At 42.7% G+C, this 14,187-nt stretch overlaps 1 protein-coding gene across 2 annotated transcripts in view; it reads right to left on the bottom strand.

Annotated features, from left to right (window-relative positions):
• Positions 1–4,683: 4,683 nt before the first annotated feature.
• LOC131104878 (interleukin-1 receptor accessory protein-like 1) overlaps positions 4,684–14,187 on the bottom strand; it is a 132,852-nt gene continuing 123,348 nt past the window's right edge. The window contains exons 9-12 of one of the 2 annotated variants that reach the window (XM_058052521.2): positions 12,700–12,846; positions 11,515–11,685; positions 8,206–8,250; positions 4,684–7,382 (exon numbers count right to left, since the gene is read on the bottom strand). In XM_058052521.2, the coding sequence (XP_057908504.1) occupies positions 6,658–7,382; positions 8,206–8,250; positions 11,515–11,685; positions 12,700–12,846 (1,088 nt within the window). In that variant the 3' untranslated portion in view covers positions 4,684–6,657. The remainder of the gene's footprint in view (positions 7,383–8,205; positions 8,251–11,514; positions 11,686–12,699; positions 12,847–14,187) is intronic. The other variant, XM_058052523.2, reaches the window with a different exon arrangement.

Here is a 14,187-nt window from a genome sequence, read left to right as displayed (position 1 = left end):
CTGTATAAATCAAGCACTCCTTTTTTTTAATGCGTTTCAAACAGGTGTTGTAAACAAACATGGCGTCGTACGTGTGGTACCTTTCCACTGTCTCAGACACAAGACATCCGTCTCTCAACACAACAAGCCCACGACAACCTAAATGCAATCAATGATGGCCAGAAATCCTTTAAAGACCCTACCGCTCAAAGCTCCCATCTGGGCACGCAAACCAGTCAGAGCCACCGCTATTTAAAGGCAAGACTTTGTTAAAACTTGATTTACATATGAATGTAAAGCTGTTTTGGCTTTAACTATGAAAATATTACATTTATAAGGAATCCTACTTGGCGGAAGTCAGCCAAAGATGGACTGACCCACTGTCAAACATGGAGGTGGAAACATTGTACTTTGGAATGGTCTCTTTGGAAAAAGGTACAGGAAGATTTCAACGCACAAAGAGACTGACGAATGGGGCCGTGTAATGCACCATACTGTATTATCTTGGATAAGCTGTGGAATAACAATAATGTGGCAAAGCTAGGCCCCCAAATGAAGTTCTAATGCGGTTTTTAAATGTAGTAGTCCAGTCAAATTAGCGCCTCGACGTCGTGTGCTACGTCACAATGAAACGCCGGAACCTACTATTGCATGTTCCATTGTTGTTTTATCATTTTCGTTGGCTTCTCATCTCAGCCGTTCACAAAACGGGAAACCTCACACACACTCAACAGGGGCCCCAGAAGCATCCAAAAACGGCAGAAAATTAGCAGTGTTTGAAGGCGCTGATTTTTGACAAAAACCATAAGGGTATGTCGTTTTTTTCAGTTTTTTTCAACTTGCTTCTAATGCACTTTTCGGGTAAAAAAAAACTGGGTAAACCTCACACACATTCAACAGGGGCCTGAGAAGCATAAAAAAATGGCAGAAAATGCCAGTGTTTGAGGGCGGTGATTTTTGACAAAAATCATAAGGGGTTAGTATGTCGTTTTTTTCAGATTTTTATCAACTTGCTTCTAATGCACTTTTCCGGTCCAAAAAAACAGGGGAACCTCACACACAGTCAGCAGGGGCCCCAGAAGCACCCAAAAAAGGCAGAAAATGAGCTGTGTTTGAAGGCGCTGATTTTTGACAAAAATCATAAGGGTATGTCGCTTTTTTCAGTTTTTTTCAACTTTCTTCTAATGCACCTTTCGGGTAAAAAAAACTGGGGAAACCTCACACACATTCAACAGGGGTCTGAGAAGCATAAAAAATGGCAGAAAATGCCAGTGTTTGAGGGCGGTGATTTTTTACAAAAATCATAAGGGGTTTGTATGTCGTTTTTTTCAGATTTTTATCAACTTGCTTCTAATGCACTTTTCTGGTCCAAAAAAACAGGGGAAACCTCACACACACTCAGCAGGGGCCCCAGAAGCACCCAAAAAAAGGCATAAAATGCCAATGTTCGAGGGTGGTGATTTTTGAGAAAAAACGTAAGGGGTTAGTTAGTATATCATTTCTTTCAGATTTTTTTGAACTTGCTTCTAATTCACTTTTCTGGTAAAATAACAGAGGCAACCTCACACACACTCAACAGGGGCCCCAGAAGCACCCCAAAACGGCATAAAATGCCAATGTTTGACAAAAATCATAATCATTTTTTTAGTTTTTTTCAACTTGCTTCTATTGCACTTTTCTGGCCAAAAAACAGGGGAAACATTACACACACTCAACAGGGGCCCCAGAAGCACCCCAAAACGGCATAAAATGCCAGTGTTTGAGGGCGCTGATTTTTGACAAAAATCATAATCATGAGCATGTCGTTTTTGTCTGTTTTTTTTCAACTTGCTTCTAATGCACTTTTCTGGTCCAAAAAAGGGACTCCAAAATGCACTTTTCTGGTAAAAAACAAACGAACAAAAAAACAAACAAAAAAAACACAGTGGAAACCTCACACATGCTCAACAGGGGCCCCCGAAGCATCCAAAAACGCAGAAAATTCCAGTGTTCGAGGGTGCTGATTTTTGGCAAAATCAAGGGGTTAGTATGTTGTTTTTTCCCGTTTTTTTCAACTTGCTTCTAATGCGCTTTTCTGGTTAAAAACATAGTGGAAACCTCACACATACTCAACAGGGGCATGAGAAGCATCCAAAAACGGCAGAAAAGGCCAGTGTTTGAGGGCACTGATTTTAGACAAAATCCACAAAGGAGTATGTTGTTTTTTGTTTTCTTCAACTTGCTTCTAATGCACTTTTCTGGTCCAAAAAAACAGGGGAAACCACACACACACTCAACAGGGGGCCCAGAAGAACCCACAAACGGCAGAAAAGGCCAGTGTTTGAAGGTGCTGATTTTTGACAAAAATCATAAAGGGTTAGTACGTCGTTTTTTTCCAGTTTGTTTCAAGTTGCTTCTAATGAACCCAAAAACTACATAAAATGCCAGTGTGAGGGTGATGCTTTTTGACAAAATTCATAAGGGGTTAGTATGGTTTTTTTTTTTCAACTTGCTTCTAATGCACTTTTCTGGTCCAAAAAAACAGGGGAAACCTCACACTCACTCAACAGGGCCACAGAAACATCCAAAAACAGCATAAAAGGCCAGTGTTTGAGGGCGCTGATTTTTGACAAAAATCATAAGGGGTTAGTATGTCGTTTTTTTCCCCAACTTGATTCTAATGCACTTACCTGGTCCAGAAAAACAGGGGAAACCTCACACACACTCAACAGGGGCCCCAGAAGCACCCAAAAATGACATAAAATGCTAGTGTCTGCTTTTGTCATCGGTCCAAGTGTAGAACGGCAAAGTGTCCGCCAGATGGCAGTGTCACACTTTCTTTTGCTTAATAAGCGCTCATCGCCACTATGCTTGGGACATTTGACATTGTTTTAGAATACATATACCAATATATTGGCCGATGACATACATCGCCAATGTTTATATAAATAGCACTGATATATACTGTACATGAAGCTAAATTATTATAATACCCAAAACACAATTCAACACAAAGAAGCAGGAGACTACCAAATGAAAATAAAGAAGTGTAACTCGTGGGACTGTCAACAACTTTTAGGTTTTGCCACACATTTGGAGCATCTTGGCTTTGCTGGTGCTGGAACCGATCATAGCCACAGACATAACAGTATTCTGTGTGTGAGCTTTTGTATGTAAATGTGTATCTGTGCAATTAGCTTTATTGCTACCGTGCAGCGTTAAAGGCTGCTATTTCTTTTTAGGCAGGCCATAAGATGGGCTTTATCGCTATGCAATTAGCTGCCCCGATGACTGCTTTGCACAAGCATGACATATTGATTTGTCCACCTCATGAAGACCATGCCAATTAACACTGTCTTGATGTCCATTTTGGTCCCTAATGGAAGAACATACAAGGTCAAGGCCACATAGAGCCTAAAAAAAAGACCAATCAAAGGATTCACAGTCGGAATGGTGATGTATGATAGCTATTTATAATTTCTTTAGTAAGTTTAGTAAGTAATGGAACAAACACCCTTTGAGCTAAGCTCTCAGTGGAAGCATCTTAAAAATAATGACACAGGTTTTCAAATTTTTTAAAAAGTTACCCAAACTACTGTCAATCCAACTATTGTGTGACAGTCCCTAAAAGATCACACAGGTTCCACGGGACACTGTCCTTCCACACAAAGACACAAACGACTAGGGTGGTGTGACTGTAAATGTGTTTTTTTAATTAATAACATGATCTCTTTTCATGTACATTGCATATACATGATAGAAAATACGCCGGAAACAGGAGAGACCCTTGGCTCCCCGCTGTTGTGAAAGTGCCTGGAATTAATACTGTGCTATATATTTGTCATTTTTACTCATCTTCATCACAGTCATGTCAACACAAATATTGTGAGAGAAAAATGGGCATCCACTTACAACATATTGTATAATGGTGCAATGGGACTTTGAAACTCCCTCCTGAATGACTGCTTCCGCTTTGCAAAGCACTCAGTGGGATTGTTATGGCTCGATTGTCTTCTTCTAAATCTTCATCTTTGTATTTTTACAATGCAGAGTCACGTGCACACTACTTTGCTCGTGCGCCATCCTCGCCGCATTTTTTTTCAATTCAGTTTCCCAGCTTAAAAAAAAACCACATAAGACTGGCCTGTTGTTGCAACTCAATGAAACTGTCAATAAAAAGACAACAAAAAGATAACTAGGTCAATATAATTTTTTTGATGAAAAAGTGTTTGTGTTGATTCCCAGCCATTCACGGTTGAAGGATGAATTTGGGCAACTGGACTCTTTTTTGTTTGTTGAACACCCACAGACAAACTGTCGGGTAGTAAGGAGTGCAATGGCCTCTACCTTGGCGAGACCGCCATCACCTATTGTCTTGGAGACCTACTGTCTCCTAACATCTCTCCCCTCATAAACCGTCCATTCAATGGGATGAGTGGCCACAAACAAGTTGTTAAGGGATATGTGAAGGACATACAGTATTGTCGTTTACCAACTCTATATTGACCATCCCCAACGGACAGACCCAACAGGTCAATTTTAGCATTAAATGGGAAGTTTTAGTTGTGTTAGTAAGAGTTCTTGGGTCTCTCCAGTGTAGAGGTTATTGCACTCCTCATTACGCTGGTTTTTGCCCTTGGGGTGAACCAGCTTTGGTCTGAGAAACTTTATGGTCAGTGATGCCGCAACAATTGCTTCCCTTGAACTTGCTTGTGTTTTCACATACTTCATTTCGTTGTAAAAATGCTAAAAGGAAGAACCAACCGAGCACCTGACCGCTCCAGTGTCTTGACTTTTATATCTTTTGGTTCTCCTACAGTAAAAGGTGCCTTAAGATAACGTCTGTTGCGAATTGGTCTCCTTACTTCGCATATCCACCCTCATTCATTCAACATGAAACAAGTAAAGGACATTCACAAAGCAAAACCCTGTCAAACAGCTCTGAAAATAGTGAACCACCGTGAGTGACCTAGAGTTGCAAAGGCAGGACTATTATATTCTTCGATAGGCACATCCTGCATCAGAGTTTAACTGTTGCCATTGGGATAGAAACGTTTGATGCCACTTATTTTGAAGAAAATTACAGTTTACAAAAGAAACAATACAAATAAAAATAATGACCCAGATGCAGTCATTAAATGACTGATTCCTGCTTTCACACAGAAAACTAATAACACACATCAACCTGAGTTGGAAGGTCAAAGCCCTATTGAATAACTGGCCTCTGTTCTGCTGGCAAGATGGGATGGTGCTCGGCTTAACGCGGTTTAGCCCTAGTCCGACAGCCGGAACGGGATGTGGCCTCGGGTGATGACACACTTCCTTCTGTCCTCCGTCCCCATCATCAGCAGCGTAGTTGCATCAAGGTGCTGCCGATCCTTCCAAGGTGCTACCAGGGGTGCGCTAACAGTGTTAACACTATTACCCTTTACAATTACGACTTTACCCAAATACAGTACTGTGCAAAAGTCTCAGGGCAACACTATCTTTGTTAGGGGTCAGCTATGATGCATCCACTAGCTTATATTTTTAACCCTTCAAAAATGGGCATTTTCTCCACTTGTAAACATAATATTCTAGCACTGTGAAAGGAGCCACAGCAACGAGGCTGAAGACCTGTGGGTCGCTGGCCCCTCATCCAATAGGATAGACTAGATGAGATAGATACAGATAGCAGCATTACACAAAAATACATTTTACTGAGTGGATACAGTCATTTATTCCTCCATGAACCCAGAAGAGGCCTGCTAACTGACAGATGGAGGAACACATATACAGTCAGTGCTCTGTCAACGATCTGGATGTTGCTTCAGTCGCCATTTTTCACTACTATTACTACACAGGAAACTAAACGGTTAGTCAACAAGAGTCGCAAGAAAACTTGGGAGATTGTGGAATAAAGTTTTCTTGTTTTTTAAGTCATGTAATAATTACTTCCCTGGTAAATTGTTACATTTTAAAGTAACTTTTCTCCCACTTTTACGAAAAGTTCTGCACTTGTTGAGACAATCTTGTTCCAGATATAAAACCGGCCAAAGACTTTTGCACTTCAGTACTGTATTTTTGCTCCCTCTTATGTCTATGTAAGACATAGAGTGGATGTCCATTAGAGGGCTGAGAGTGATGTACTTCTGCATGACTAAGCTAAGCAATTTCTTTGCTATTTAAGTCCTTCCGTCACACGCAAATAACCCTCTGTTACAAAAATATACTCTTTTCATAAAATAATACACGTTTTTGATTTTCTGTGATAGAATCATTTGTTAAGGTAAGTAACAAGTCCACATCATCCAGATACGAAGAGCGATGCAAGCCAAGCATTTCTCAAGTATCACTCCCACCCTTCGGGGCTTGTGACTCCTGAGTTTGTGTGAGACGTCGCTCCTGGAGATCCATCCCACACCCGCCATTGGAACCCCCCTTTCATACACACACACACACACACGCACACACACACAATACGTTGCTTCAGAAACCCAAACACAAAGAGTCCCAACTCACAACATAAAGAATGTCATCAACAAAAAGAAATGCTACAAAGAATTACAAACACTATGTACAGGACCCTGTATTCCGACACTTTCCCAGCCATATTAGCCGGTGTTGGCTTATGTTTATGTGTCCTTACAGGCATGGAGAAAGACAGCTGCTTTTTTTTGTCATTCCACTTTGATAAGAACTGGCCGTCCAGGGCGTCTGTCACCAGATGACGCTGGATATGCTCGTCTCTCGGGGCAGCAGTGGCAGCATAGCATTGTTGTTGTGGCCTTCCTCCAAACTCTGCTGCCGCGGGGACTTGGACTGAGGCCGCTGTCCATTCAGGAGCGTCATGGGGATGTTGCAGTACGTGTGCTGGTTCCTGCTGGAGGACAGGTGAGGGAGTGTCCCCCCTGGCGTCAGCTCGTAGTCGTAACTACGGTAGTAGTGTTTTTGTCTCATCTGGGTGTGGTAGGAGTTGTGGAGAGTGGGGTGTGCCGGGTGTGCCGTCGCCATGGCGGTGGAGGTTGCCGCCGCCATGGAGATGGCCGACACCGCCTGGAGCTCGCCAAAAGGCCCCTGCTCACTGACATCCAGTGCTTGCTCGTGGGAAATGCTCAGTGGCTCGGTGCGCTTGAACGGCATCTCATATAGCAACTGCTTCCAGAACTTGGACTCCAGTTTGTTGCTGGATGGCCCGCGCCACTTGATGACTGTCAGCATTTTGATGGTGTGTTTGAGGGCCTCTACTTCCTGGTAGTTCATGATGCCACGCAACTCGGCACACTCGATTAGGATGACCTTGATCTCTCCTGTTACCAGCATGTTTCGCAGACGCGTCTCCAGCTCAAAGATGCTCCACCCCCTCCGCACCACGTAGCTGGGCGTCAGCACAATGATGAGGCGCTTGCTCTGGTCCACACAGCGTGCAACATCCTCGATGTAAGCTATGGACACAACACACACATTACAATCACTTTCTGTCAACAAAAGCTGCTTTGCAATGCTGTTGGCTTGAATTGCTCCATTTTTAACGATTCTAAGAATGCCTTTGAGCGATACACATGAAATCCCAGTATGACAGGATAGAAAAAAATGAGAGCTTTGCACAGAATTACCATGAATTACCATCAGCGAGGGCTACGGTGGTCGCTGAATAGCAAAACACTAAAACATCTTAACTCCTGTACTAACAGACGTAATATTTACCCATGTTTCCACTAAGGTATACTTCAGTTCATCTCATTTGGTTTGGAACAGTAATCCTTTGATCTGGCGATGAATCGTACAATAGCTCATGAACAGCAGTTTCATTTACGGTTGCATGGGAGTCAACCAAGGACGTGATTGTAACAATCTTTATTACCATTTGCACCCTGGTACTGTGGGCTGTGTATTCAAATGACAGGTGAGTCAACACTGAGCCAACAGGAAATACTGTACATCTCATTTGTCTTCCTTACTGTTTGCTATTTCTGTACAGTAAAACAGTAAAAGAAGCATAATGTGTTCATTCATGACATCAGTTTGAGGAAATAATAATCTGTCATCTGTAATGAAGTGCTGGACAATATTGGAATTGGACATCGGTATCACAGCCAATATAGAGCATCTCTGTTCAAGCGGAACGAACGCTGCTTGTGGGAAAGCATTACGTTGATTGTATCAAATCAGCTTTAGTTATTGCAGGTGCACATCTAGTAATCTCATCACCATGCCGCTGCATGATCATCCTGTGACAAGCATGACAAACTTGGCGAAGAAAAGTACCTCTAAGTAGTCTGGTGTCATCCTGGAAATGATCACTGGTGAAACCTAAATACAACATAAATATTCAACATTGAAAGGGTGACCAGAAGAATTTCAGTCAATACAAACAAGTGACAATGTAGGGACTCGTTTCTGGCATGAAGCGCCTGCACGGGACGGCGCCGACCAGGCTATTCCAGTTTAATATGGGACGTGTAGCATACAAAAGCTGAATAATGCAGAATACGCTGCCATTATGACATAGTTTATCTCGACAGCAGTATAAATTTATTTCCTCTAATTCTGCACAACTCCTTGCATTTATATGCCATTTTCCACATATTACCGTCCCCTCACATTGAAGACATAATCACCGTCCCAGTGTCTGACCTTGGAACGATGCCATAGACGAGCATAATTAGCAGTAGATGCGAGTACACAAAGGGGCGCTGATGGTGATGTCATCCAGCTCATCCTAATGATGAGCCCATCAACGATAAGAGGGTAATGGTGGTAGTATGGGTGTCCTTCAGGGGGCGGGCATGTCGTAGTGAGTGTCCTCCAGAGCAATGCGTCAAGGCATGCACATGCACAAAGAGCTGGTGGATTGCGCAGCATGCAGTGAGTAAGTACTGGATAGGGACCATGGATGGGAGCAGCAGAGTTGCCGCTTCCTGCTAATTGCATTGCTATGCTTTATTGCAGTGGAACCTCTCAAGTCCAACGTCTCCCGGTCGTTCAATCACAAATATTTGCACAAAACCCCCCAAAAACAAAACAGTGCATGATCACCATATTTCCTGCAAGGCTTCCACAAATTTTGCAAGACTTTTACGTTAAGTCACATGTAACCCAGATAGAAAATAAATATAAATATTTAAGATGGAAAATAAAGTTATATAAATAATATAAATATTAATTAAATTTACCATGCGTACAATGTTTCGGGGTGCAACGTCATTAGGTCACGTGACGGTGTCTAACCAAGTCACGTGACGGTGCGCCGCCAATCAGTGACGTATATATAGTCCGGAAGGGACTACACACCTGTAGCGGTGAGGGGCGCATGGAGAGAATCGCTGCAGGTATTTAAAAGTTTCGTTTCGTTGTTGAAGTTTGTACGTGGAAAATGTCTAAACATTTTACATACGTGGTCGGAATATAGGGGCCGTCCACCGATGCAACGCTGAACTAAAAAGAGCAGTGTTCGATCCTATGGAATTGGTGAGTGTTGACATGTCATTGCTAAACGGCATTAGCACCGTTTATTAGTACCTTTTGTTTGTCACTGTTCTCTCAATTGATTAATTGGATGATAAATTAATACTAGTTGATTATAATGAATAATACATAAGTGCAATTATTTATTATAAATTATATATTGTACAATTGAAGTTATGATACGACTTGTATTATATAGGTAATTAGAATGGTTGTGTGCACATGAATTGATGTCTGCTGGTCCTATTTTACATAGGCCAGGTTTTTGATGGCAAGCTAGGAACCCTGCATTGAGGCAACACGCCTGGAAGCTTGAAGCCCAGATTCACCCACCTGCTCTGCTCTGACCGGGCTGGTAGGAGGCTTTGCAGCCGTCCTTTTCCCTTTTGTCCCTCTTTGGCCTTCATAAAAACTTCACTCCTTTCCTCCACCCCTGAACCTCTGGACACTCGATTACTGGACCATTGGACTGTTTTATTTTTTGGGACTCTCAGTATATGAGATTAATGTGTTTTGTAAATTGAGCTCATTGAAATGTAAATTTGTAAATTAGTGTTGTGGATTGTATTGTTCTGGTTTTCACTTTATAATATATGGTACCACCACTGCTGCAAATTGTGTGCTCGCCTCTTTTCCTATCTCACTCCCAGAGCCGAAATCTGGATTTTTCTGATTCTAGCCTAGAAATTACAATCACAATTTAAAGTGTCTAAAGCTAAGTTAAATGTAATAGTGCATTGTACACGCTACACACAGTCTAATGGGTGGCACACACGGGAGGTGACAAACAACTGCGATTGGCTCTGCTGGTCCTCAAATGGTTTGGCTTCAGGACCCACCGTAACCTCTTAATAACAAGCGGCAACCCAAATTGTGTACGTTTTTCAACTCACATTTGTTAAATATGAATGCAGTTTGAATCTGAAGTACATTCATTCATTTTCTACCACTTTTCCTCACGAGGGTCGCGGAGGGTGCTGGAGCCTATCCCAGCTGTCTTTGGGTGAGAGGCAGGGTACACCCTGGGCTGGTGGCCAGCCAATCACAGGGCACATATAAACAAACAACCATTCACACTCACATTCATATCTATGGACAATTTGGAGTCGCCAATTAACCTAGCATGTTTTTGGAATGTGGGAGGAAACCGGAGTACCCGGAAGAAAACACATGCACGGGGAGAACATGCAAACTCCACACAGAGATGGCCAAGGGTGGAATTGAACCCTGGTCTCCTAGCTGTGAGGTCTGCGTGCTAACCACTCGGCCGCCAAATCTGAAGCACAGTAATACTTAATTATTGCAGTTTCGTGGTTGATTATGGCCTATTATTAGTTCATATTATGCTTATTAAGCTAGTTTTACATAACATTTGCCTAAATTAAACATTTCCAAGAATAGAATGGTAAATTGACTAAACTATAGATATAAGATATTCTGTAGACGCACTCAAAGATGACATGTAGTACTCTACACTGGTCACTAGGTGTCAGTAATATTACATTGGTGAGACAATAGCCGCCACAGGAAGTTCTGCGCAGAACAGAGAGCCAAAAAAGAACAACACAGAATTCTCCCACTGCTACCTTGTGAGTCTATATTATGTCTTTTATATCTTTATAAACATGACTATAGGGGTGTTATTTCATGTCTAGAGGGTTCTAATAATGTTAAACCCCCTATTTATAAAGTTTTCTATGCTATAATTATGAAAATACACAGTTCAGTTTCCCCAAAATGGGAAACTTTCATAAGTTCAGTTTACTGAACTTACCTTATTATGACAATTTGGCGTGCAGTCACTCACTTGCCAAAAAAGAACAGCACTTTGTATTAGAATTTGCCTCGAGAATGGTGAAATTTAAAATGTAAATATGAGCAAATCAAAAGATTGTGTTCATTGAGGTTCCACTGGACCAAACTTAAAATGAATAACACACACTGTAAAGAGGAGCCCTCCATGGCCCCCATCCAATTGAGCGCAGGTCTGACAAAAGGTCTTGCAGGTCCGCTTGTGCCACGACACAGTTGTAAAACACAACACAGCACAGCACGGCACCAAGTCATACAACACGTGACACAATGAACCTTGCGCGAAAGAGAGCTTACTTCCTGTGGGGATCAAGTCCCTGTCTGGAATGAAGAGTTTATACCCATAATGCTTCTCCAGCACGTCAGGCAGGATCTCCAGGGCAAAGCGCTCCTCCTCTCGGGTCTCCTGACTCCACTGGTCGGGGTCCACTTTTGTGTAGGACAGGTAGGCGTCGTAGTCTTTGTTATCTACAGGAGGAAGCCCGTGCACATCTGCATATCAAGTCTTGTTGTAATAGTGAAGAGATCAAACAGGATTCCAAAATAAAACACATAAAAACACATTCACTAGCAGTCATATAGTAAGATATTAGGTCATTTTTAAAATCCCATTATGAGGGGCACACATGCATATCTAATGCTGCACAAAATGAAGTCAATAACTTCATGTGCTGTTGATAAATACATGAGACAAGGTCACACATGTCTTATTCCTGATGCAAATCTTCCTGAATCAAACCATTCCACTTGCAGCATGTACTACCGATGTCAAGGCTTTACATGTTTAGAACTCCAGTAAAAAGGAGAATGCAATCTGCTGCATTATCAGAAGCTGAAGCTGAGAAACCACATAAGATGCAAGAGTGCAAGACCGGCCCTCGCTGCAATGCAGAGGGGGCAGGTTTGAGGGGGTGGACGTGCTCTAAATACATGCACACGGTGAGCCCGCGGTTACGAAGTGAACTCCTGAACTCGTAGCGGCAAGTGCCAGCTGAGGCGGAGGCGTAATATGTGCCATATCCCCAGGCTCCATTAAATTTAATGGACACTACGCACACTTAACTATGAATGCACATGGGCTATGAGCTGAGAGGTTTTATTATTTTGTTTTTGGATTGTCAATTTATATCACATCCAGGGTACCCGGTTGTTGTTGATACACGCTAATTGCATTTTGTGTGATTATGTTGTTTTGCGCACATGGTTGATGGCTGTTTCAACTGGACAGACAGCAAAACCACAGCGCTTTGGCAGAGCAGTGTGCATTCAGGCAACAATCATTAAGGCAATGGCTAGACACGCTGGGTTGAGCAATAATTTAGACTAACACTTCAAAATATACAGTAAATAATATCAACTTTTAAATCTGGGCCAAATCCCTGCCTGCTGCTTATGCTTTTGGTTGCAAATGACGAGCTAATGACAATACACTCCAATGGTGTGTTTCCCTGAACCCTTCCCATAGCTTGAATTTCCTCTTACCTCCGTCTAAATCTTCACTGCCGAAGTGGTTCCTGTAGAAGAGCATGAGCTCGATCCGGTAGCACTTGTAGAGTGTCACCAGGCAGATGAGCAGCATGAGGATGGCACCCAGACCGCCGGCCAGCTCCACTGTGTACATGAGCTCCGCTGATGGAGTACATGCGGAGAGATATATTCCATTAAAGCACGCGGTGAAAGGGGTTGGACTTCAAAGACGAGAGTTTGATCTATTTCCTGTGTCTGAATGCCTCTTGGCTCATAACACATCAGAGTGATGCTAGTAAACGACCCCTCTGAGTGACATGCCTGTGTGATCAGTACTGGGGGTGTGTGTGAGGTGATGTGATGCTCCAGGTGATTCAGATTCAAGAGGCCCACTCTGCCCTCCAGCCTAGAAAACTCTGTATGCAAGGAATCACTTTCACATTTTGTCATTTCTGCATCTTTGAAAGTGTCACTTCACATCTTCTTCTTATCATGACAGCCAGTCAAGTATAGAGTAATTCACTAATTCAGTAATTCGAGTCTTTCCAGTGATCTCCAGGGATTCCCTCCCCAGGGAGCGAGCTGCTCTGTAAACAGTGCAGGAGGCCAATGCTCCAGACTATCACTCATTTAGATAAATGAGCTCCTGACAAGGACATGTGGCAGCATAAAGTTGTTGCATCAGCAGCCACTGGACTCCTTTTTGTGTCCAGTGCATGTACCGATCTCAGAGGACAGCAAAATGCTTGAATGCAGCAGAAACGCTTGAGTACAGTTTGCAACTTACAATGGCACTCAAGTGTTGCCTGCTGTCAAGACTGGAGAGGCGGGGTTGGGAAAAATGTCAGAAGGTGGGAGGGGGTGTGGAGCAAATGGAGAGGACTTGGAGTCAAACCTGAAGTGCAGTTGCAAGAAACATGAAAAGATAAAGATTGATGGCACTTACTACAGGACTACCATAATCCATAGGCTTGTCATGATAATCAATAAATCAATTAATTGCAGCAGAATTGAAAAATGAACTCAGTCATTTTGCCGGCCTCGATAAATTGATGTGTGTGCTGCTTTGTTTTTCAAGCTATGTTTTTCAAAATATATGAATAATATTAATATAACATTAATATTCTTTCATTTTCTACCGCTTATCCTCATGAGGGTTGTGGGGCGTGCTGGAGCCTATCCTAGCTGTCTTCGGGAGAGAGGTGGGGTACACGCCGGACTGGTCGCCAGCCAATCACAGGGCACATATAGACAAACAACCATTCACACTCACATTCATACCTATGGACAATTTGGAGTCGCCAATTAACCTAGCATGTTTTTGGAATGTGGGAGGAAACCGGAGTACCGGGAGAAAACCCACGCATGCACGGGGAGAACATGCAAACTCCACACAGAGATGGCCGAGGGTGGGATTGAACTCGGGTCTCCTAGCTGTGAGGTCTGCGTGCTAACCACTCGTCCGCCGTGCAGCCATATCATTGATATATTATATAATATTCA

The sequence above is a fragment of the Doryrhamphus excisus genome, linkage group LG15 (genome assembly GCF_037039965.1).
Source record: "Doryrhamphus excisus strain RoL-2023G ecotype Guam linkage group LG15, RoL_Dexc_Guam_v1.1, whole genome shotgun sequence".
Lineage (NCBI taxonomy): Eukaryota > Metazoa > Chordata > Actinopteri > Syngnathiformes > Syngnathidae > Doryrhamphus > Doryrhamphus excisus.
Note: the sequence above shows the minus strand (reverse complement) of the source record. Positions and strands in the feature narration are given on the sequence as shown.